Here is a 23,883-nt window from a genome sequence, read left to right on the forward strand (position 1 = left end):
CTCCCTTCCCGTCATCATTCTGAAGGGATCGTTCCCTCTGTGACACCCTCGTCCACTCCTCCATTACCCCCACCACCTCGTCCCCTTCCCATGGTACCTTCCCCTGCAATCACAGGAGGTGTAATACATGCCCATTTACCTCCTCTCTCCTCACTATCCCAGGCCCCAAACTATCCTTTCAGGTGAAGCAGTGATTTGCTTGTACTTCTTTCAATTTAGTATACTGCATTCGCTACTCCCAATGTGGTTTCCTCTACATTGGGGAGACCAAACGCAGATTAGGTGACTGTTTTGCGGAACACCTCCGCTCAGTCCATAAGCATGACCCCGAGCTTCCGGTTGCTTGCCATTTCAACAACCCCCCCACCCCGCTCTCATGCTCACATCTCTGTCCTGGGATTGCTACAGTGTTCCAGCGAACATCAACACTAGCTCGAGGAACAGCATCTCATTTACTGATTAGGCACACGACAGCCCGCCGGACTGAACATTGAGTTCAATCATTTCAGAGCATGACGGGCCCTCCTTTTTATGTTTAGTTATTTTTTCTTAATTTACTTTTTCTTTTTTATTTGATTATTTTATTTTAGCTTGTTTAGTTTGTTTCTACTGTGCCTACCCACTGTTTTTTTTTAATGTTCGTGCTTGGGGTGCTTTGTGCTTTACAGTCTATTCACACCCCCTCTGCACTAATGCTTTGTCTTTTAGCAGTCCATTAACATACCATTTGCCCTTGTTGCATGACCTTCTGGTCAGTTAGTCTCTGTGACCCTCTGTCCTATCAACACCTTCTCTTTTGTTATCTCTTGCCCCACCCCCCGCTTTACTTGCTTAAAAACCCTTTACATTTCCAACAACTGCCAGTTCTGATGAAGGTTCACTGACCTGAAACGTTAACTCTGCTTCTCTCTCCACAGATGCTGCCAGACCTGTAGAGTATTTTCCAGCATTTCTTGTTTTTATTTCAAAAATGTCTCTTGATGGGTTTAGGATGAATGTATTCTTTTGTCCTTGCCAGAGAGCAGACAGTTTGAATACACAAACCAGGTCTTTAGACCTTCGGTGGCCATTTTGAAACACACTGACCACTGTTTTAAAGGAAAAATTCACTTTTATAACTCCTCAGGTTGAGTTCTTGTAGTTTCAATTGCTGCACATTATGTGATCACAATGGGTTAAACTGGGTGCACTTTAAAAGGGTCCATAGCACAGGGACCCATCAGGCAATCTGCCAGAGATACTAAAAGGGTGACTAAAGTGAGAAATTAAAGAGTCACTGGAGAAGTGCACAGTGTTCAGAGGTTCTGTTAAAGTACGCCAAGGCAGAATAGAGGGAGCTTTACCTTGAATATGGTCCATAGCCTATATTGTATACCAGCATTTTAAGAAACAAATTAAGTTAGGCGCCTTAATGAGCATGGAAACAGCATGGAAACAAAGAATACGAAGGCTGCTTTAAAGGAATCATGAATGGATTTTCTGGCCAAGGTCATTTTCACAAATATTGTTAGTCATCTCATTTCTAATAAACATCTGAAATGCTAAACATTGAAGATTGAACAGCTAAGCAAAATACAAGATTTTAAAAAAAAACTGAACTGACAGCATCGCCGGCTACAGTACCTTTAGCATAAATTTGTAACAGTGACTTAACTCACCTTAATGAAAGCAGCTCTGAGAGTTTGCGCAGCAGATAAATTAACATGCTCCAGCTGTAATAAAACACAAAGATTTTAGTAAAGTTTAAGGTCGTTACAGTTTGCAAGATTGAAACTGTTCAAAGAATAGGTTCAGAACTAGACCTGCAGAGATGAGCATATGTATACTGCGTTATGAAAGTGCTTCCATTTTTAAAATTTCTTTGAGGACTCGTGTTTTAGAATTATGGAAATGGATTCCATTGGAGGACGGAAGTGATTGCATAGATGCTGGACTTTGCTTTTTTGTAAAAAAAAAGGACTTGAGCTTTCTGTTTAAAAACAACCCTTACTGGATGTCACATGTCTTAAGCTAAACAGGAGCCTTGCTGACTCAGGGGAGTTTAACATGTCAATGTGGTCAAGAGTTGGTTTTGTTTTGGATTGTTTAGAGTCAGTTGGGTGTCAGCCTGCTAAGAGGGAAGCAACCAGCTCATCCTTTTCTCCAGTCTCTGAGAAACCCTGAGAATCCAGTGTGTGATAGCTGAATCCCGACGTCGCCTGAAGAGAACTGCTCCAGAAAGATCCCAGTGACAGCCGTCTATGCGTATTTGGGACGTCAGAATAAAGGAACAACTAATACCATTCCATATCTTATCCTTTTCTTTCAAGAATTAACAAGTACTTGACCAAAGTGTTTTTCTTTGTCTTTTTTTGTAGAGATCTTTGCAGAGAAAACTTTTTTTTCTTTAACCGGTGTGTGTGTGTGTGTGTGTGTGTGTGTGTGTGTGTATGTTGGGCTAAGTTAGAAGGGAACTTTCATATTTCAATCTGTGTGAATGTTTTTCATCTTTACTGAATACGTCTTGTTGTATAATAAATTGATAATTTTGTTGTCTATTAATGAAACCTGGGTGGTTGGTTTTATTCTGAAATAAAAATATGGCTGTTTGCTGACAATGCAACCACTAGGTGGCGCTGTACTAGCACATGTGCAAATGCAGCCTGTTCCACTGAAACGTCACTGCGATGTTCAGGCAGCTGCCAGGATTCAAGATGGTGCTGCTCAATTTATCACAGAAAAACAACTTCAACCCATGGCAGCACACAATGGACATGTTCCATACTCAGGAGAACGTTGCGCTGTTAAAAGTCTCATCAGAAGGACAGCACTTCTGACAGTGCTGCACACCCTCTGTAATTCAGTGAGGTTTCAGAGCCATCCCACTCTCCTCCCCTCCCCCCCTCGCCATTCTGCTCTCTGGCCACTCACTTCCCACTCACTCACCACCCCCCCCCCCCCACCCCACCCCCACCCAAAATCCCACTCGCTCCGGCCTCTCAGTCCCCACACCAACCCCCACACCACTCTCCGGCCACTCGCACCCCATCCCGCTCTTCGGCCGCTCACTCCCCGCCCCCAATCCGGCTCTCCAGCCACTTGCTCCCTGCTACCCCCCACCCCCTCTATCCAGCTCTCCAGTCACTCGTTCCCCACATCCCCCCCCCCCACCCCCAAATCCCTTCAGACTCGCCCTGTCACCACTCGTGGTCCGCCTTGCTTCTTTGGGAAGCGCGGTGGGAAACACATCAAACGCTGGAGTGAATGGTCAAGAGGAGGCAAGTGACGTGGCTTACAGCTAGCATCTGGAGGTATTGGGTTGGGAGTGGGGGGGGAAAAAGAGAGCGGGGGGCGGAGGGAAGCGGGGAGCAAACGGCCAGAGAGGGGAAGTGTTTTCCTGCGCATGCACCAGTTAATCCTGGAAAGACGTAGGCTGAGCATGTGCAGCATCTCAGAGCGCAGGAGACTGCGCATGTGCGCAGCTTGGAGTGCTCTGATGACGTCAGCACGCCGCTGCACTGTCAGGAGTCATTTGTAAAAATATAGAGTATATACTGACCGTTTCGGTAACTGGTTAAACATTTCAATATATGTTGGGACCTGTGTAGAAGTGGAACTAGACAAAGACAGTGCACTCCTCCCGCCTCAGTCATAACAACTGTTCAAAAAGTATTCATAAGCTGATACTGAAAAGAGATAGTTACTTTGAATGAAAAATTGGCAGCCTATTACTGTATCTGCCTTCACGCCATCCCACTTAAGTTGCTTAGCTTGTTTCTCCATTGCGCATTGTCCAAGCATTGCCACTTTCTGTTCCTTCGGTTCACTCTGCTGTTCTGTTACAGTCAACTGCTATTTTACCGTCACTTTCAGGAGAAATCATAGCTACATTTGTACAAAATAAGCCATGTAGTTACTTTGGGCCTTCAAGAAAGCCAAAGAAACCATCAGTACTGTTTTGTGCCTACTGGAACTTAAAAGTAATACCAACCTCATTGAACACTGGGTACATTACTGCATAGAGCGGCATGGAAACCATAGAGGTTGTCTCTGCTTCATTTCTCATCTCTTCCATTGTCATCCTTGGTTAAGCACACCCTATTCGTTGAAAAAAATGCTGCAAAGGCATTCACTGCCAAGCGAGTCCTCCTCTTCCCTGCTTGCACCAGAAAATGAGTCACTACCCTACAAGAAAAGAAACCATGAAATGAACATTAAAATGTTCTACCATTTACATAAATAAGTGGATGATATATAACCAATGTTTGATATGGGCTTCTAAGCACTTAGACGTGGAACATTGTGCTTTTTTAAAAAATTAATCTCTATGAAAGTTTTGGAATTTTTGAATACAAATTGTGGAGCAGAATTAGTGAAGTGCATAGAACCACAAATCAGAAGTTAGTTGGGTGGTTTGCAGAAGATGAAGCTGCATACTCAACTTTGAGCTATCCTAACCAAAACAAATGAAACACTGATTATAATTATGGTCAAAAGTGTTATGAAAAGTAAATGCCTGTAGAGAGACATGAAAAATGTTTAACGTTGTAACCAGTTACTATTTAACCATGGTAAATATTTTCAATTTCACTAAGAAACTGAACCAAAATGCTCAAGTCCTTTCCAAAATACATTTGCGTAGGTATTGCTCAACATACAGCTGCACTGTAGGAACTGAAAATTGTCTGATATGCAACTTGCAGTGCTAACAAATCTCTCCACCTAATTTACCCTGTTAGGTTTGGTGTTTCACCAAAGACTTTGTAGCTTGTAAAGAAACTGATCAAGTAATTTACAATGGTAACAGGTGAATTTCAGGGCTTGGGGTTATGATACTTGATTGTGACAACTGCTCACAACAACTAGATCCAAATACCAATGTAAAAGTATGCAAAGCTGAGGTAGAGCTAACTCAAGCCATAAAAATATTAACTAAATGGCTTGTAGAAAAGTGAATTTCAATGTCCTGCAAAAAAAACACAAAACTGCTTTATTAAACCACTCAAACAAAACTCACTTCTCCATAGATGCTCAATGTCACAATTCGTTAGTAATGGGAAATGGGACACTTCTCATTTTTGGATTTAGTATCAACAATAAGCACACCCAAAAGTCTGAGCAACTTGCATTCATATAGCATCTTTCAATGGCCCAAGCACTTTACAACCAATGAAGTAAAGTCATATGAAACATACACACTTGTAGAACAAAGCTCCTTTTCTCATGTTCTGGAGAATTTCCAAGGCAACTGTGAAAATTTTTCCATTTCCCATACACCACTTGCCTTTAAACAGGAGTAAGATTATCAGTTTGTGCCAAATGAGGGGCAATTTTACTTGGCACACCTACAAGCATTAAGGACTAAGTTAGGTTTTTCGCTATTCAATGCACATAGAGCCCTTATAACCAGCCAAAAGAAACTAATTCCATCAATCTGGACAGGATTCAAATCCAGGTTCCAGAATCAAATAATATAGAGTCTTAAACCATTGCACCATTGTCACGCTTGTCAAAATTTCTATTTTCAGTTAGACAATAAATGCCAACCGAAACTGCACAGTACAATGACAGGGAATCATGGAATAGAATCATAGAATGGTTACAGCACAGGAGGCCATTTGGCACATTGAGACCATGGCACTTTCTGCAAAATCAATTTCGCTAGTCCCACTCCCCAGCGCTCTCCCCGTAGCCTTGGAAATTCTTTCCCTTCAGGCGCTTATTCATTTCCTGATTTGAAAGCCATGTATGAATTTGCCTCGACCATTCTTACAGGCAGAGCACTCCAGATCATGATCACTCACTACGTAAAAAAGATTTTCTTCATGTCGCCTTTAGTTCTTTTGCTAATCACCTTAAATCGGTGTCTTCTGGTTCTCGACCCTTCTGCTCATATAAACTGTTTCTATCTACACCCCTCACGATTTTGAGCACCTCTATCAAATCTCCTCTCCTCGAAGAACCCCAGCTTCTCCAATCTAGCAATGTAACTGAAGTCTCTCATCCCCAGAACCATACTCAAAAATCTTTTCTGCACCCTCTTTAAAGCCTTCACATCCTTCCTAAAGTGTGGTGCCCAGAAATGCACACAATATTCCAGCTGAGGCTGAACCAGTGTATTATAAAGGTTCATCATAACTCCCTTGTTTTTGTACTCTAGTCTCGGTTTATAAAGCTCAGGATCGCGTAGGCCTTTTTAACCACTTTTTCAACCTGCTATGCCACCTTCAACGATTTGTGCACATATACCTCCAGACGTTCTAATCCAGAAAGCCAGCTGGTGAAGGATAGTACTGGAGTTAATCTTTACTCAGTCGTCCATTTATTTAAAGTGAAACATTTCAAGCACACACCTCCAACAACCACCCCACAATTTCAGCAAATGTCTCATATGTGCTCCAGTGAAACCCCAATTAATGTCCTCACCTGCATATAATAAAATACAACTGATATACAATTAACATCTAGACCTCCAATCCTGCAACCACTTTAGAACTGCACCATTTATTTACATTTGTCTCTATTCGTTCTTCCTACCAAAATGCATCACTTCGCACCTGTGTTAAATTGCATCTGTCACATGCCCACCCATTCCATCAACTTGTCTATATCATTTTGAAGTCTATCACTAACCTCATCACATATTTCCAAGTTTTGAGTTATCTGCCAATTTTGAATTCGTGCATTGTACACCAAGGTCTAAGTCATTAATATCAGTCAAGAAAAGCAGTGGTCCTAGTACCAGCCCCTGAGGAACACCACTGTATACTTGCCTCCAGTCTGAAAAACAACCGCACACTAGAGACCTGCTTTAGGTCAGGAAAAAGAACCCGACCCGAACCCGACCAAACCACAGCGGACTTGAGCCCAACCCGACCATCCCTTTACTTACCGTCCTGACATCAAGCCTGCAAGAAGCTGCAGTGCACACACAAGACATCGTAGTGACGTCACTCGCTCACTGTGCCAACTCAGTTTCGTCCCGGACAACCAGCTCAGTTAAGTTTTTTTATTTTTAATACTTACCAGGAGAGCACTTACCGCGCATGTCCAGCCTGACCCGACTCGACCCGGACTCGGCCCGACCAGAGCCTGAAAGCCGGCCCCAGAAGATGGGCCCAACCCGACCCCGACACATGTCGTCGGGTCCTATTGGGTTCGGGTCGGGTAGCAGGCCTCAACTGCACACCACTATGCCGCTTCCCGTCACTCAGCCAACTTCATATCCATTCTGTCATGCTCCCTTTTATTCCGTGGGCTTCAAATTTGTTGTGTAGCACTTTATCAAATGTTGTTTGGAAGCCCATATATATCACATCAACCCTCTGTTACCTCAGCAAAAAACTTAAATACGTCTCGGCTCCAATATTATGTGCATTTGAAAACTATAAACACATTTTAATGTAAAGTTATCTTGGAAAATTAATTTGCTAAAATATTGAAATTCACAAATACCAAGATCTTGTACATTAAGATTGCATAGTGCATAGAGCACTTTACAAGCCTTTTCAGCATCACCTTCCTCATGCATTTAAGTCTTCCAAATTTAAAGGCTACTGAATGCTTTGACATTACAGTACTGGTGTTAAAATTACAATATTATGTGCACTAATAATGGGACAAGGTGAAGTGGTTAACAAATTCTGCCACCTTGGATCCACAGTGACAGACAATCTGTCCCTTGATGCAGAGCTCGATACACGCATTGGGAAAAAGGCTACCACCTTTGGCCGACTCATGAAATGCGTAGGACCAAGTTGTGTTTTCAGCACTTTGCTGTATACCTGTCAAACATGCGACTTACTGTTAGCAGGAAAAGAAGCGCAACAACATCCATCTTGCTGCTTGCGAGACGTTATGGGTATATCCTGGCAGGACAAAAATCACAAATGCGGCAGTCTGCTCAAAGGCACAGCTCCCAAGTGTGTTGGTACTAATCTAGCAGATACCAAGATAACACACCCCACCTAAATGGATTGTTTGCCGCGTGTCCATCAACTTTCATAGATGGAAGAATGCCAATCAATGATCAGTGTTGTCACTCAACTTTAGTATCTTGGTACCAATGTGCAGTTGGAAAAAAATTCCAAGCTACTGTGCTTTAAAATTCTCAAAACTGCTCCTACAACAACCGGCAATAAACCTATAACTCCGTTTATTTCTGGCTACAGTTATGGAGCTCAAAATGTCCTCTTCAAACACAACCAAGTTTGAAATAGATTATTTCCCAAAAAGCCATACCCCAAGCATGATGGGCTGAATCAACAATGCATCAACAATGATCAATATACAGGTAGACAGTATAAACATTTCCTGTGCCCACCATTATGCTTTACTGAAATAAAAAGTAACCATACTGATTAATTATATTGTGCCACTTTATATCAATGTCAGATCAAGTGGCATGGTAAAAATAACAGCATGCCAAAGACAAGGTAAGAGGTGGTGACATTAGAAAATCAAATATATTACAATGATGTGAGGAACAAAATAAAACAATTATAATTTTAGGCATTAAACAAAATTTCATGCTGAAAAATAATGGTTGTACTTTGAGTACTAGATCATACAATAGGTAATGTTAAAAACATTTCAATAGTTTCATTTATAGGCTTAGATTTAAACTGTATTAGTTCTTAATTTCTCAGATCCACATCTTACTCAACAAGCTCACATTCAACCATATTTCGAATACACCCCGTTTTCAAGTGCATGAATTAATACTGAGATACTCTTAATTGATCCTTAAAAAAGATGTACCATTTTGATTGCAGTCAGCTTGGCTCAGCAGTCGCATATTCGCTTTACTCAAAGTCAGGTTCAAATCTCACTCCAATGCAGTACTGAGGGAGTAATGCATTGTCAGAGGTGCCATCCTCTGAACAAGACTTTAAAACCAAGCTTCTATCTGCCTCTTCAGGCTATTAGCAATATTTGAAGAGCAGAACGAGTTCATCTGGTGACTGGCCAACAATTATCCCTCAATGAACACCACTAAAACAGACCAACTGGCCATCTATCTTGCAGCATGCAAATTAGTTACTGCATGTCATCAACAAAACAGTGACTGTATGTTAAAAGTAATTGACTGTGAAGTGCTTTGGAACATCCCAAGATATGAAAGCAAGTCCTTTCTTTAAAAAGAAATCTATACATGGGAATGCAAAATATTTATACAACTTTATTAAATATTAGATTACTACCAGTCAGATGTATTTATATTGGGCTAGATTTTGCTCTCAGCAGCAAATATTAGACTTACACACAGACTTTCTATGGGATTTTGCACTGGGTCTTATTGCAAATTAGGGAGCCATTTCTGCACAGCACCTCTACATGTGATCTGGGAACTGGCGAACAAAGCAAGCAACTGTGTATCTCCTTAACCAATCTAATCTTAGAGCTGTTAAATGAACAGCACAAAATTATAATAGTTAATCCAATGTCAAATCAGGTACAGAAAGTAGAAAGTAAAAGGGGAAATAAAAATTGAATTAAAAAGGCAATTTTTTGTTTTTAAGTTTTAAATCTCCAATAATTAAAATGTGAAAAAATGTCCTGGTCTGGCCTACATGTGACTCCAGACCCACAGCAATTGGGTTGAATCTTAAATCTTAAACTGCCCTCTGAAATGGCCTGGCAAGCCACTCAGTTGTCAAGGACAATTAGGGATGGGCAACAAATGTTGGCCTTGCCAATGAAACCCACATCCCATGAAACAAATAAAAGAAAGGTGAGAAAGGTGTTTAGGGGTCTTTTGCTGTCTTCACCTGGTCTTGTTGTAACAAGGTTTTATTTTTAAACACACTGTTTTGAGTTCCCCCTTTGTGAATCCTGTTCAGAGCTTTCCAATTATAAGACAAAGAAATGAGCATAAACAGGCTTTCTTCGGTTTAAAGGAGAAAACTGAAATTTATTAAATCTTAAACTCTAATACGGTTAATGCTTACGGATATACGACGTGCCCATGCTAGCATGCACACGCGATACACTTGCAGATAGGGACAGAAAAGAGAGGAAAATATAAAGGTGAAAGGTTTGAGGCAGTCTCTGAAGGGAGTTTCTGGTTACTGTTTCTGTGGTTCCAGCTCGCTATAGTCTTTGATTGTTGGCAGCTCTTTCTTTTCATTGGGGACCAGTATTCTTCTTAAAGCTTGTTCAACATGAGGTTCTCCTGTCTTCAACTGTTTCCGAAGCAGGTGTGAGAGAGATGAGAGCAGACAGGAGAGAGATGTTCTCAAACCAGGAGCTTTCTGATTTCAAACACGGTTTTCTCCAATTTAAAACTCTCAATTCAAACCTTTACAACAGCCAGTTAGTCATGTGACTAAAACTGGTCTGACCACTTCTTCTGTGCAATTGGGGAAGCAACGACTGGGCCCCCACTGTTCCAACACTGTCTGTTACTATGCAAATGTCTTTCCAGTCAGGGGCTTGCAATTTTAAGTTTTAATGTTCATGTGGCAAAATAACGTATGCCTCAGTATTGAAAGGTGGTGGGGGGGGGGCTTGCCTGACACCTCCACATCCAGGGGAATAAAATACGATTTTAAGAAAAACAGTGTAATTCATTACAGGGTTTGAGAAGTACAAGATACAGAAAGAAAAATCATGCATTTCTCTCATTCATTTCCATTCATTGACCAATCTTAAAGCTTATTAAAAATGGTCTGTTCTGGGTGCCAGGGCTGCTTTAAATTCTCTCTCTTTTTACTCAAGATAATTAGTAGGGGGCGGGTCTATCCAGAACTCAGTCATGCAAAGACCTTTGGCTTCAGGGGATGGGTCATTCCCTTTTCCTCTGACTGTAGGGGAGGAGTCTGTTAATCTCCCCTTTGTTCTCTGGGACACTCCTACCTGCAGGTATGTGTGCTGACTTAACTGCACTCTCCTATGACACCTCGACTAGGTGAGGTTTCTCTACCCCCTAGAGGTCTCTCTTTGTCTCTGAAGGTTCCTGTAAATGCTGCCAGCAACTTTGGTGGTGTGCTTCTAGAGTCTGCATTTACATAGGAGAATGTGGGGTCTAACTGTTCACATTTTTCAGGGCTGATTGACCAGACAGTAGGGGCTTTCATCCAGGATTCTTCCCAGACTTCCTTTAACCTGCCCTCTTGGTCACTTTGTCCCCTCTTTCTAAACTTCTGCCAGCCGTGTGCCCGCCTGTCCCCTTTTGTTCTCAACGGGGGTCCCTTACAAGTCACCTAACAGGACTTAGGGGTGCAGGTTTCACTGTAGGTGGGAGTTTCCCCTCAACCTGGCACATGTGGCAACTCCTGCAGTACTCCACCGCATCTTTGTGGAGTTTTGGCCAGTCAAACTGCTGTCTTATGTGGGCTTTGGTCTTTCACATACCAGCATGTAAAGCCATTGTAGTCTCCTGGGCCCTTAATATTTCTCCTTGGTACCTCTGTGGCATCACTAGCTGGTTTAATACAGTTTAAATCTAAGCCTATAAATGAGACTATTGAAATGTTTTTAACATTACCTAGCTGGTAAACTACTGTCTACTCCTTGCCTTCAGGTCTGTGAGAAGAACTCCATTTGCTCATCAGTACCTCATTCTTTAAATAGTAGCAGTCAGGGACTCCCTCTGCTTCACTTTCAGACTGGGCAGCCTGTGCTAACTCTCGCAATACTGAGTCGGCTCTCTGAGCCTCAGCTAGGGAAAATCCATTTAATTCATTCCCTGGATCTCCTAACTTTCCAAAGAAAGTCTCAGACAGGCTGACTTCATGGTCATTTGCCTGCAGTGCCAATACAGTCTCCTCTGATGGGAGCTGGTTTGATCATGGCCTGATCCACTACACATTCAAGAACTCTGCAGGAGACTGTCTCCTGGCACTGCCCTGTCTCTCTGACCTCCTGCGGTCTTTCTTTCACTACTGGGGCGGGGGGGGGGGGGGGCTACCACCTTCACCCCCCACCAGAACATGACCTAGGAGCAGGTCAATCCCATCCGTAGGCAAACTAGGGACAATCCTTACAATCACCAGTCCCAAAACTAGGTCGCACTCCAGGTACAGACATACACTGCCCTCCAATACCATTCACCGCCATTGTGGTGTTCAGTGCACTCTCTGGGGGAAAGGTCAGGCCTTTTCCCGGTAAAAAGGATCTGGTGGCCCGTGTCCCTGAGAATTACTATGGGCTTGCTTGCCCCACTTGAGGGATATGGGGTTACTTTCCCTTTAAATACAAAGCCCTGATAACCTTCAGGAATCTTATTAACTTTTCCTGCACTGGCCATAGTAAGCTTCAAGAGTTGCATGCTTACTGCAGTTAAAGCCACAGCTTGTTCTGTGTTTTGCATCAGGCCTTCGTACTCACTGAGCGGGCGTGCCCCGATTAACCCTACCGGTTTCCCCTTTAGTTTCCAGCAGTCAGCTCATTACAATGGAAGAACACAGGTCTCCGAGTCTCACTCTTGCTCACAGCACCTTCCTTTTTGGCTGGAGGAGGGCCCCGTGTCCCCTGCTTTCCTTTCTCTTCCAGGAGTGACAGGGCAGATATCACTGTCCCACTCTTTGTCCTTTTCTGATTTGTGAGGCTGATTAGGAAAGGTTCTCCCCAAGGAAACCGGCTTATAAATAAAAACAAACTCCATGGCCAGAATGGCCGCTTGCCGGACTCCCTGAACCACTGCTCCTCTACGTGAGTTTTTATTGAGAATGTGTGTGTTTTTAAATTCCTCTAACAGGATTACTTCTCTGAAAGCCTCATAGCTGAGCTGTATTTTTAAAGTCCTCAGCCACTGGTCGAAAACCAGCTGCTTACTTCTTTCAAACTCCAGATAAGTTTGATTGGCTTGCTTTTTGAGGATTCTAAACTTTTGGCTTCAGGTACTAATTCATACGGCCTGAGGATAGCATTTTTGGGCAGTTCATAATTTGATGAACTCTCATCTGGCAACAAGGAATAAACCTCATGGGTTTTTCTGGTTAGTTTGCCTTTCATTGAGAGAGACCAGGTTTCAGCTGGCCATTTTAGCTGCCTTACCAGTTTCTTAAAAGACACGAAAAACACTTACACATCAACCTCAGTGAATTTTGGAATTAATTGAGTGAGTTTTAACAATTTCCTGCCCAGCCCTGAATTATGCTCCTCTATATTGGCCAGGCTTTCACTGGGGTTACTCTGTCACCCCCAGTTATCTCAAGTCACCTCAACACTCTCTTCAGATTCCTTCCGGAATATTCTCTCTTTCTTTCCTTCTGTCTTTCTCTCTCTCGTTCTTTCCCTGTCTTCTAATTCAAGTTTCCTTTGTTCCAATTGTATATTTGCTAGCAGTACCCTCTCTGGGTTTGATTCTAGCACTGCCTCTGCTTCTTCAGATTCAAGGGAAAAATGGTTGGCCACTAGCCTCAGGAGTTCAGACTTCCTAGCCTTGCCATGTACTGTGATCCCACACTGCTCAGCTATTTTTCTCAACTCCTCCATAGACAGTGCTTTTAACTTATCCCAAGCTACTTCACCCTGGCTTGGAAAGCTACTCGTTTCAGTTGCAGCCATTTTAGTATTCAATCACACAACCATAAGAAAATCTGGATTAAAACCTTATTCTGTTTGATTGGGAACAATTTGGCTTCCCACTTACAATTTCACTCATTTGTGGGTAAAATTCTGGACGCGAGCACCCTAATTTCTGTTATGACCAGGTGAGAAAGGTGTCTAGGGATCTTTTGCTATCTTCACCTGGTCTTATTATAACAGGGTTTTCTTTTTAAACATACTGTGTTTTGAGCTCCCCCTTTGTTAATCCTCGTTCACAACTTTCCAATTATAAGGCAAAGAAATGAACATAAACAGGCTTTCTTCAGTTTAAAAGGAGAAAATTGAAATTTATTAAAACTTAAACTCTAATACGTTTAACGCCTACGAATGTATGATGCACCCACACTTGCATGTACACGCAATACACACATGTAGATAGGGAAAGAAAAGGGGAGAGGAAAATATAAGATGAAAAGTTTGAGGCAGTCTTTGAAGGGGGTTTCTGGTTACTGTTTCTGTGGTTCCAGCTCGCTATAGAGTCTTTACTTGTAGGCAGCTCTTACTTTTCATTGGGGCCCAGTGTTCTTCTTAAACCTTGTTCAATGTAGGAGACTTTTCTCTTAGGTTCTCATGTCTTCAGTGATTTCCGAAGCTGGTGTGAGCAAAATGAGAGCAGACAGGAGAGAGATATTCTCAAACCAGGAGTCAGAAGCTTTCTGATTTCAAACACTGTTTTCTCCAATTTAAAACTCTCAGTTCAAACCTCTGCAACAGCCAATTAGTCATGTGACTAAAACTGGTCTGACCACTTCTGTGTATTGGGGAATCAACAACTGGGTCCCCATTGTTCCAACACTGTCTGTTACTATGCAAATGTCTTTCCAGTCAGGGGCTTGCAATTTTAAGTTTTAATGTTCATGTAGCAAAATAATGTGTGCCTCAGTCTTGGCAGGTGGCGGGCTTGCCTGACAATTGACATTCAATCAACGTTTAAGATTCTATCAAGTTTACAGCTTTTAAGCACTGAACACAACAGGTTTGCATTCATTTATTTATATAGAAGCTCTCTTTGAAGTACTAACTGAAGGCCAAGACAGAGTCATAACTCACATCCTAATATGGTAACACAAATCCAGAGAAGAACATATAGCAGGTTTCTTAGAAGATGTTGCACCAGAGTTAAATTTTTCCAACACAAACAGACAATAATGGTGAGGCTATTAGTACTCAGTGTTATTTAGGAGTAACTCAACAACTTCTGGTGTCTACACATGCGCAGTTAAACGCAGAAATCAGGAAGATGTTTTGATTTACTCTGCTCTTCCACAAGCTTTGCTACTTCGCCACCTTGCCAAGAGACTCTGTCTGTATTCAAACATACAAAGGGTGTGAAGATGTCAGCCTTACCCACTACATAGCCATTAGACATGCCAGAAAACATTAGGGCTTGATAATTCAGATGCAAGCGAATTTTTAAACAGTGTGATAAGTCTTAATGCCAAACAATCTGACACAGAAAATTAACAAGTGTGGAGTTTCATTCCATCATATGTTAATCATTTTTTAAAAATTTAAAGCGCCAATTGTTTTTCTTTTTCATCTATCTCTCTCTCAAACCCATCTTTCTTTCCCTTCCATGTTACACTTTCTGTACATGATTTGACATTGAATTAACTATTCGAACTGACACTTCCTGGTTTAGACTATGCATGCTTCAGTAAGGATTCTTCAAGTGTTTTTCTTTTCAGCCAGTCACTTGCCCTGTTGACACAGATCCCAGATTTGCCATAGAGAACACAGTACTGTTTGGACTGTCTGATAACTGCAAATTGCAGTATAAATGCCCAGATAGTCGGTGGATAAATGTACACAGAATTAAATGGTGAGTGTCAGTCCTTAGCCACTGACTGCAAAATCCAGGCCAATGTGATTAGGAACCACAGAATACAGCATGAAACACTTTCCAGTACATGAGATAAGTTTGACATTTCAGTTCACCAATAATTAATTTATAAAGATGAATAATATTAGGAAAAACCTTCAACAAACATTAAATCAGAGGGATTGGCAATATGCCTTAACAGATCACACAGACTGCCTCTATCCAGAAGAGTAACCTTTATCTTGAAAGCATCCTCAGCAAAGAATGAAGAATTCAATTCACAGGAACATTTCAGCCCACGACAGAGCAACTTGAGCATGTAGCTATGTTGCTGAGAATATATTTGGCACACAGTCAGCTTATATACATGAAAACATCAATTCTTAAATTAGTGAAAGCAGCAAACATTTGGTGTTGTCCCATTCTTCCATTAAGGTGGAATTCTAGATACAAAAATAAACTTGTAACATATTACTTTATTGGCCATGAGAAATTCCACTGAGTAGGTATTCTGCAATAAACAATTGAATCTAAAGTTTCTCTCAAAAGTGAGCTCCAAAATAACTTATTTCAATCAACTTGAAGTGGTTCCATTAATTTGCGTGACAATATTTCGAGCAAATTTGATTAGGCATTACGTTTAGAGGCCTGTTACCCGATCCAAACCAGACGGGACCCGATGACATCTGTTGGGGTCGGGTCGGGTCAAGCCCATCTTCCGGGTAAAGCTTTCGGGTTCGAGTCGGGTAAGTGCTCTGCTATTAAGTATTGAAATTTTTAAAGAAAACTTACTTGAGCTGCGAGTCCAGGACGAAACTGAGTCTGCGCAGTGAGCGAGTGACATCACTATGACGTCATCACGCATGCACTGCAGCTTTTTGCAGGTTCGGTGTCAGGAAGGTAAGTAAACAGATGGTCAGGTCGGGTTCTTTTTCCCAACCTGAGCAGGCCTCTAATTATGTTCATACTAAAAATGTTAAATCCATTGCAAAAAATGGGTGAGGCAATTCAGACAAAACTACTAAAAAAGGGAGCAACAATTTATACTACAGAAGAAAAGGGTAATCACCTTTAAAATTTGGCATTCTTGCATCTATCCTGATGAGTGCAAGACAAAAAGCTTTGACAGCATGTTTTTTTTAAGCAATACTCAAATATTTGCTATATTATTGAATTTAATATGGAGTACATTAATATTGCTAGACATGATATATTTTAAAATCTCAGCAGAATTAATCAATTAAGTGAGGGAGCTTTACAACAACAAATTATTGCATTTATGTAGGGTCTTGAACATAGCAAAATGTCCTAAAGCACTTACAGGAAAGTTAACAAAATTTGACATTGAGCCACATGAGGAGTTATTAGGACAGGTGAGGAGGGTTTTCAAGGGATGTCTACAGATGGAAAGAGAGGCAGAGGGGTGGAGAGGTTTACAGAGGGAGGGAATTGAGATTTTAAGTACAAGGCAGCTGAAGGCATGGCCAGCATTGGAGGAATGATGAAAACCAGGCATGTGCAAGAAGCGGGAATTGTGGAGTGCAGAGTTCTGAAGGTTGTAGGGCTGGATGGGGTTAGCAATAGGGAGAGGCTCAGTCACAGAGGGATTTGAAAATCAGGATGAAAATTCTAAAATGGAAGTGTTACCGGACAAGGAGCAATTTTTAAAAATCCATTAATAGGATATGATCAGCTGGTAAGGCCAGCATTTAATGCCCATTGCCCTTGAGAAGGTGGTGGTGAGCCACCTTCTTCAACTGCTGTCGGTACACCTACAGTGCTGTTGAAAAAAGGAATTGCAGGGTTTTGACCCAGTGACAATGAAGGAACAGCGACATAGTTCCAGGTCAGGATGGCATGTGGCTTGGAGGGGAACTTGCAGGTGGAGATGTTCCTAGGCATTTGCTGCCCTTGTCCTTCTAGGTGGCAGAGATCGCAGGTTTGGAAGGTGCTGCTGAAGGAGACTTGCAAGTTACTGCGGTGCATCTTGTAGATGGTACACACTGCACCCACCGGACTGGTGGTAGAGGAAGTGAATGTTTAAGGTGGTGGATGGGATGCTGATCAAGTAAGGTGCTTTGTACTGGATGGTGTTGAGCTTCGTGAGTGTTGTGGAGCTGCACTCATGCCAGCAAATGGAGAGGATTCTATCACACTCATGACTTGAGCCTTGTTGATGGTGGACAGGCTTTTGAGAGTCAGGAGAGGATATACTCGCTGCAGAATTGCCAGCCTCTGAACTGCACTTGTAGCGACAGTATTTATATGGCAGGTCCAGTTAAGTTTCTGGTCAATAGTAAACTCTGGATGTAGATGGTGGGGGAATTCAGCGATGGCAATGCCGTTGCACGTCATGGGGAGACTGTTAGATTCTCTTGTTATAGATGATCATTTCTTGGCATTTATGTGGCGTGAATGTTACTTGTCACTTCTCAGCCCAAACTTGAATGTTGGCCAGGCCTTGCACACAGGCATGGACTGTCTCAGTACCTGAGGAGTTGCGAATGGAACTGAAGTGTGCAATCAGCCACTTCTGACTTTTTGGTGGAGGGAAGGAGTTGTAGCTGAAGATGGTTGGGCCTGGGAAACTACCCTGAAGAACTCCTGCAGTAATGTCCTGGGGCTGAGATGATTGGCCAACAACCACAACCATCTTCCTTTTGTGCTAGGTATGAGTCCAACCAGTGGAGAGCTTCCCCCACCTCCCCCCAACACAATTCCATTGACTTTAAGACAGCATTTAACCAAGTGTGGCATCAAAGAGCCCTAGCAAAATTGAAGTCAAGAGCAATAACTCTCACCCTGCCTCTGAAACTCCGTTCTTTTGTCCATATTTGGACCAAAGCTTCAATAAGATAAGGAGCCAAGTGGCCCTGATGGAACCCAAACTGAGCATCAGTGAGCAGCTTAATGGCACTGCCGACAACACCCTCAATCACTTTGCCCCTGATTCAGAGTAGACTGATGGGGCAGCAATTGGCCAGATTGGATGTGTCCTGCCTTTTCTGAGCAATTTTCCACATGGTAGGGTAGATGCCAGTATTGCACCTGTACTGGAACAGATTGGGAGCGTGGCTACTTCTGGAGCACAAGTCTTCAGTACTATAGCTGGGATGCTATCGTGGCCCACAGCCTTTGCTGTATTCAGTGCATCTTCCTCACAGCACTATGGGTGTACCTACCCCACATGGACTGCAGCGGTTCAAGAAGGCAGCTCACCATCACCTTCTCAAGGGCAATTAAGGATGGGCAATAAATGCTGGCCTGGGCCAACGACGCCCACATCCCATGAATGAATTTAAAAAATCTAGCCATTTCTTGATATCATGTGGAGTGAGTGTGGAAATATGGAGACCTCAGAAGGCAGAGATGGGTCACTCAGCACTTACAGCTGCTGATGGTTGAAAACGCTTCAACCTTGTCTTTCGCAATGACATGTTTGGCTCCCCTATCATAAATGATGGGGATGTTTGTGGAGCCACCTCCTCCTCTTAGTTGTTTAATTGTCCACCACCATACATGACTGGATTTGCCAGGACTGCAGAGCCTTGATCTGATCCGTCGGTTGTGGGATCGCTTAGCTCTATCTATAGCATGCTGCATCTGCTAATTAGCAGACATGCCATCCTATGTTGTAGCTTCACCAGGTTGGCATCTCATTTTCAGGTAAGCCTGGTGCTGCCTACACTCCTCATTGAACCAGGGGTTTGTCCTCTGGCTTGATGGTAGAGTGAGGGACATGCTGGGCCTTGAGATTACAGATTGTGGTGGAATACAATTCTGCTGCTGGTGGTGAATACAATTCTGCTCCTCATACATGCTCAGTTTTGAATTTGCTAGGTTTGTTCTCAACCTATCCCATTTAGCACAACAGTAGTGCCACACAACACAATTACAGCTCTTCTCAGTGTGAAGACAGGTCTTTGTCTCAAGGACTGTGCAGTTGTCACTCCTACCAATACTGTCATGGTCAGATGCAGCTGTGACAGGTAGATTGGTGACAAGGTCCAGGAGGTTTTTTCCTCTTGTTGGTTCTCTCACCTTTTGTTGCAGGACCAGTCTGGCAGATATGCCCTTCAGGACTCAGCCAGCTCGGTCAGTCGTGGTGCTACTGAGCCACTCTTGGTGGACATTCAAGTCCCACCACCAAGACTACATTCTGTGCCCTTACTACGCTCAGTGGTTCTTCCTGGTATTCAACATGGAGGAGTACTGATTCATCAGATGAGGGAGGGTGGTAGGTGTTACAGCAAGTGGCCTCCTTGCCCATTTGACCTGATACCATGAGACTTCATGGGATCTGAAGTTAATGTTGTGGACTCCTCGGGCAACTCCCTCCTTACTGTATACCACTGTGCCACTGCCACCTCTGATGGGACAGCACATACTGAGGGATGGTGATGGAAGAGTCTGGGAGTTTGGCTGTTAGGTATGTTTCGGCGAGTATGACTATGTCAGGCTGTTGCTTGACAGGTCTGTGGTTCAGCTCTCCCAATGTTGGTACAAATACCAATATGCTCACGAGGAAGCCGTTGCAGGGTCAGCTGGTAGTGTGGGCTGTTGTAGTTTCCAGTGCTTAAGTCGATGCCAGGTGGTCTGTCCAGATTTATTCTTTTTCGAGTTAAGATATCACAGCAGAATTATGGATGAGCTCACATTTATGGAAAGAGTAAGGTGGGGGGCCAGCCACAAGAGTATTGGAAGTCAAATTTAGAGGTAACAAAGACATCAATGAGGGGTTCAGCAGCAGATAATCTGAAGCGGGGCAGAAATGCAGGTTGTGAAAGATAGAAGTATCTGGTTTTGGTGATGGAGCGGATATGGGTTCGAAAACACATCTCAGGGTCAGATAGGATGCCAGGTTTTCCAACGGTGTGGTTCAGTCTCAAGACTGTGGCCAGCCAGAGAGATGGAATTTGTTGCTGGGAAACAGAGTATGCTTACTCAAGAAACATTTGACCACCATTTAGTAAATCATTTAGTTCCACCCATCAAAATTAAGGTCACGCACAACTCAGCCCCAACAAACCAGCTTCTTTATTCGTCAAATATCACAAAAATGTAAAGCAACATCACCAGCAGAGTCAATAAGAATTCTTTCTCACTTCAGTTTCTTGCTCAAACTTGTCAAAAAACGAACTGAAGGGTTCTTGCTACTGAGTCGGCCACAACATGTCTTATAAAATTTACATCAGCAAGAAATTTAAAATTGCTTATAAAACAGAGCCATTAACTGTTGCCTTATTAGATACACAAATCGGTAGTTGGGTATGAAGTATAGGAATACTGTTGTTGTTTCAAGGCTGCAAAATCAAATCAAGCCATTGAACCCTGATGGTCAGTCAAGTCTTGATTTTGTATGAGCAATAATATCTTGGAGTGACTGCAAGGCACTAAAATGCTGTACTTTCATGGGACATGTACAGATGTAGTAGCAACCATCTATAAACAGGACATTGTACAGAGCTAAATCCAATAAAAAAAACAAGCTCTGCCCTTGTCACAAATTACATCACCCCTCTGCAACCACCATCCCAGCATCCTATTCAACCCTAAGCAGAACTAACAACACTTTATCCTCTCCATCACAAAGACCACCGACATCCATGTTCATAAAAGCTGTCTCCACCTCTGCCTTTGCTATCTCCTGACTCGACTATTTCAATACAATCCTGGCCAGTTTTCCATTCTCTGCTTTCCACGTGCTTAAGCTATTTAGATCCCTGCTGCCCATATCGTATCCTGTATCACATACCCTTCACCCAACACTCCTGTCCTCACTAATCTCGATCCCAGTTACTGACTACTTCAAATTTAAAATACTCATGTTTAAATCCCTTCATGCCTCACCCCGCCTTCCCTCCCTCTGTAATCACCAGCCCAACCCCCTCCCCCCAGACCAGAACATTTTACTATGTTAAATTCATTATTTAAATGTAAGTTAGTTCACCATTCCTGACTTTGGCTTTTTGTGCACCCCCTTGCCATTTGTCCCACGATTGGTTATTCCTTCAAAGTCCCCACTCTGGAATTCCATTCCTAAACTCCTCCACCTCCCACTTCTCCTTAAATCAAACTTTTGACTAAGCTTTGATCGCTAATATATTATATACTAATCTATTTTTATCCAGACATCCATTTTTTTGTCTATTCTTTTGTGATGCTCCTTATGATGTTTTTCAATGTAAAAAGTGATCTAGCCAGGGTAGAATGGAACCAAAGACAGGCAGCAAGAGCTATATCAGAAGAATGGGTTATCTTTTAAGGAAGAGATACTTCAGGTGCAGGCTTATAACATTCCAACAAGGGTGAAAGGTAGGGGAACCAAGAACAGGACTCCTTGGTGATCAAGGGAGACAGAGACGATGATGAAACAAAAAAAAAAATTGTGCCTGTCAAGTGAACCCATCGCACAAGAACCAGGCTACCTATATACAATAAGTTGAAAGAGGAGGTGAAGAAGAAAATAAGACTGGCAAAGAGAATATGAAAATAGAATGGCAGTCAACATAAAAGGGAACCCAAAAGTCTTCAAATCAGCAAATAGCAAGAGAAGGAGTGGGAGCTATTAGCGACAGAGAGGCACAGGACAAGGCTAATATACTGATGAGTACTTTGTATCAGTGTTCACTAAGGAAATGGAGGCTGACAAAATATCAGCAGAGGCAATGGATAGGGTAAAAATTAAAAGGGGGAGTTACTAAAAAGGCTGGCTATGCTTAGGGTAGATAAGTCACCTGATCCAGATGGCTTGCACCCCAGGTTGATAAAGGAAGTGGCGATGGAGATAGCGCAAGGGCTTGCCATTATCTTCCAATCTTCCCTGGAGACGGGAAAGGTGCCAGAGGATTGGAGAGTGGCAAATGTCACACCCTTATTCAAGAAAGGGTGTAAGGACAGTCGTAGCAGCTACAGGCCTGTTAATTTATCAGTGGTGGGTAAGGTTTTGGAAACAATAATCAGGGAAACTATCAACAGACACTTGGAGAGGTTCAAGTTAATTACGGATAGCCAGCACGGATTTGTAAAAAGGCAGATTATGCTCGACTAATCTATTTGATTTTTTTGTTGAAGTAACAGAGAAGATTGATGACGGGAATGGAGTGGATGTTGTTTATATGGATTTTAAGGAAGCATTTGATAAGGTACCACATAGAAGGGTTAAAACAAAATTGAGGCTCATAGAATAGGAGGATCAGTGTCCAACTGAGATATAAAAAAAATTGACTTAAGGACAGAAAACAGCAAGTCATAGTAAATAAAAGCAAAATACTGCGGATGCTGGAAATCTGAAATAAAAACAAGAAATGCTGAAACCACTCAGCAGGTCTGGCAGCATCTGTGAAAAGAGAAGCAGAGTTAACGTTTAGGGTCAGTGACCCTTCTTCGGAACTGACAAATATTAGAAAAGTCACAGGTTATAAGCAAGTGAGGTGGGGGTGGGGCAAGAGATAACAAAGGAGGTCTAGATTGGACCAGGCCACATAGCTGACCAAAAGGTCACGGAGCAAAGGCAAACAATATGTTAATGGTGTGTTGAAAGACAAAGCATTAGTACAGATTAGCTGTTAATACACTGAATATTGAACAGCAGCAAGTGCAAACCTGAAAAAAAAAGTGAGTAAGCACACTGAACAAACTAAGATGAAATGAAATAAATGCAAAAAAAAAAGATTGTAAAAAATGTAAAAAAAGAATGTAAAAAAAGGGAAGAAAAATTAACTAAAAATGAAAGTAAAATGGGGGGCTGTCATGCTCTGAAATTATTGAACTCAATGTTCAGTCCAGCAGGCTGTAGTGTGCCTAATCGGCAGATGAGATGCTGTTCCTCGAGCTTGCGTTGATGTTCACTGGAACACTGCAGCAATCCCAGGACAGAGATGTGAGCATGAGAGCAGGGGGGAGTGTTGAAATGGCAAGCAACCGGAAGCTCAGGGTCCTGCTTGCGGACTGAGCGGAGGTGTTCCGCAAAGCGGTCATCCAGTCTGCGCTTGGTCTCCACCATGTAGAGGAGACCACACTGTGAGCAGCGAATACAGTATACTACATTGAAAGAAGTACAAGTAAATCGCTGCTTCACCTGAAAGGAGTGTTTGGGGCCTGGGACAGTGAGGAGAGAGGAGGTAAATGGGCAGGTATTACACCTCCTGCGATTGCAGGGGAAGGTGCCATGGGACAGGGACGAGGTGGTGGGGGTAATGAAGGAGTAAATGTCATAGTAAACGGTTGCTTTTCACACTGGAGGATAGTGGACAGTGGTGTTCCCCAAAGGTCAGTGCTGGGACCCTGCTTTGTTTGCTATATATCAATACTTGGATCTTGGAATAGAATAGAATCTCCAAATTTGCTGACAAAACCAAACTTGGAGTAGCAGTGGGGATGATAATAACCGCCTGCAACAGGACATAGACAGGCTAGCAGAATGGGCAGAGGAATGGCAGACAGAATTTAATACAGACAAGTATGAGGTGATGCAGTTTGGCAGAAGAAATAGGGAGAGGCAATATATACTTAACAGCACAGTTCTA

The 23,883-nt window shown here is 42.6% G+C and overlaps 1 protein-coding gene across 1 annotated transcript in view; it reads right to left on the reverse strand.

The window, feature by feature from the left end:
- Window positions 1-23,883, reverse strand: part of pdcd10a (programmed cell death 10a) — a 43,184-nt gene that overhangs the window by 16,261 nt on the left and 3,040 nt on the right. Inside the window, exons 2-3 of the mRNA XM_068042188.1 lie at window positions 3,971-4,164; window positions 1,659-1,712 (exon numbers count right to left, since the gene is read on the reverse strand). Of these exons, the coding sequence (XP_067898289.1) occupies window positions 1,659-1,712; window positions 3,971-4,060 (144 nt within the window). The 5' untranslated portion in view covers window positions 4,061-4,164. The remainder of the gene's footprint in view (window positions 1-1,658; window positions 1,713-3,970; window positions 4,165-23,883) is intronic.

This window comes from Heterodontus francisci, chromosome 11 (genome assembly GCF_036365525.1).
Source record: "Heterodontus francisci isolate sHetFra1 chromosome 11, sHetFra1.hap1, whole genome shotgun sequence".
In the NCBI taxonomy this organism is placed as follows: domain Eukaryota; kingdom Metazoa; phylum Chordata; class Chondrichthyes; order Heterodontiformes; family Heterodontidae; genus Heterodontus; species Heterodontus francisci.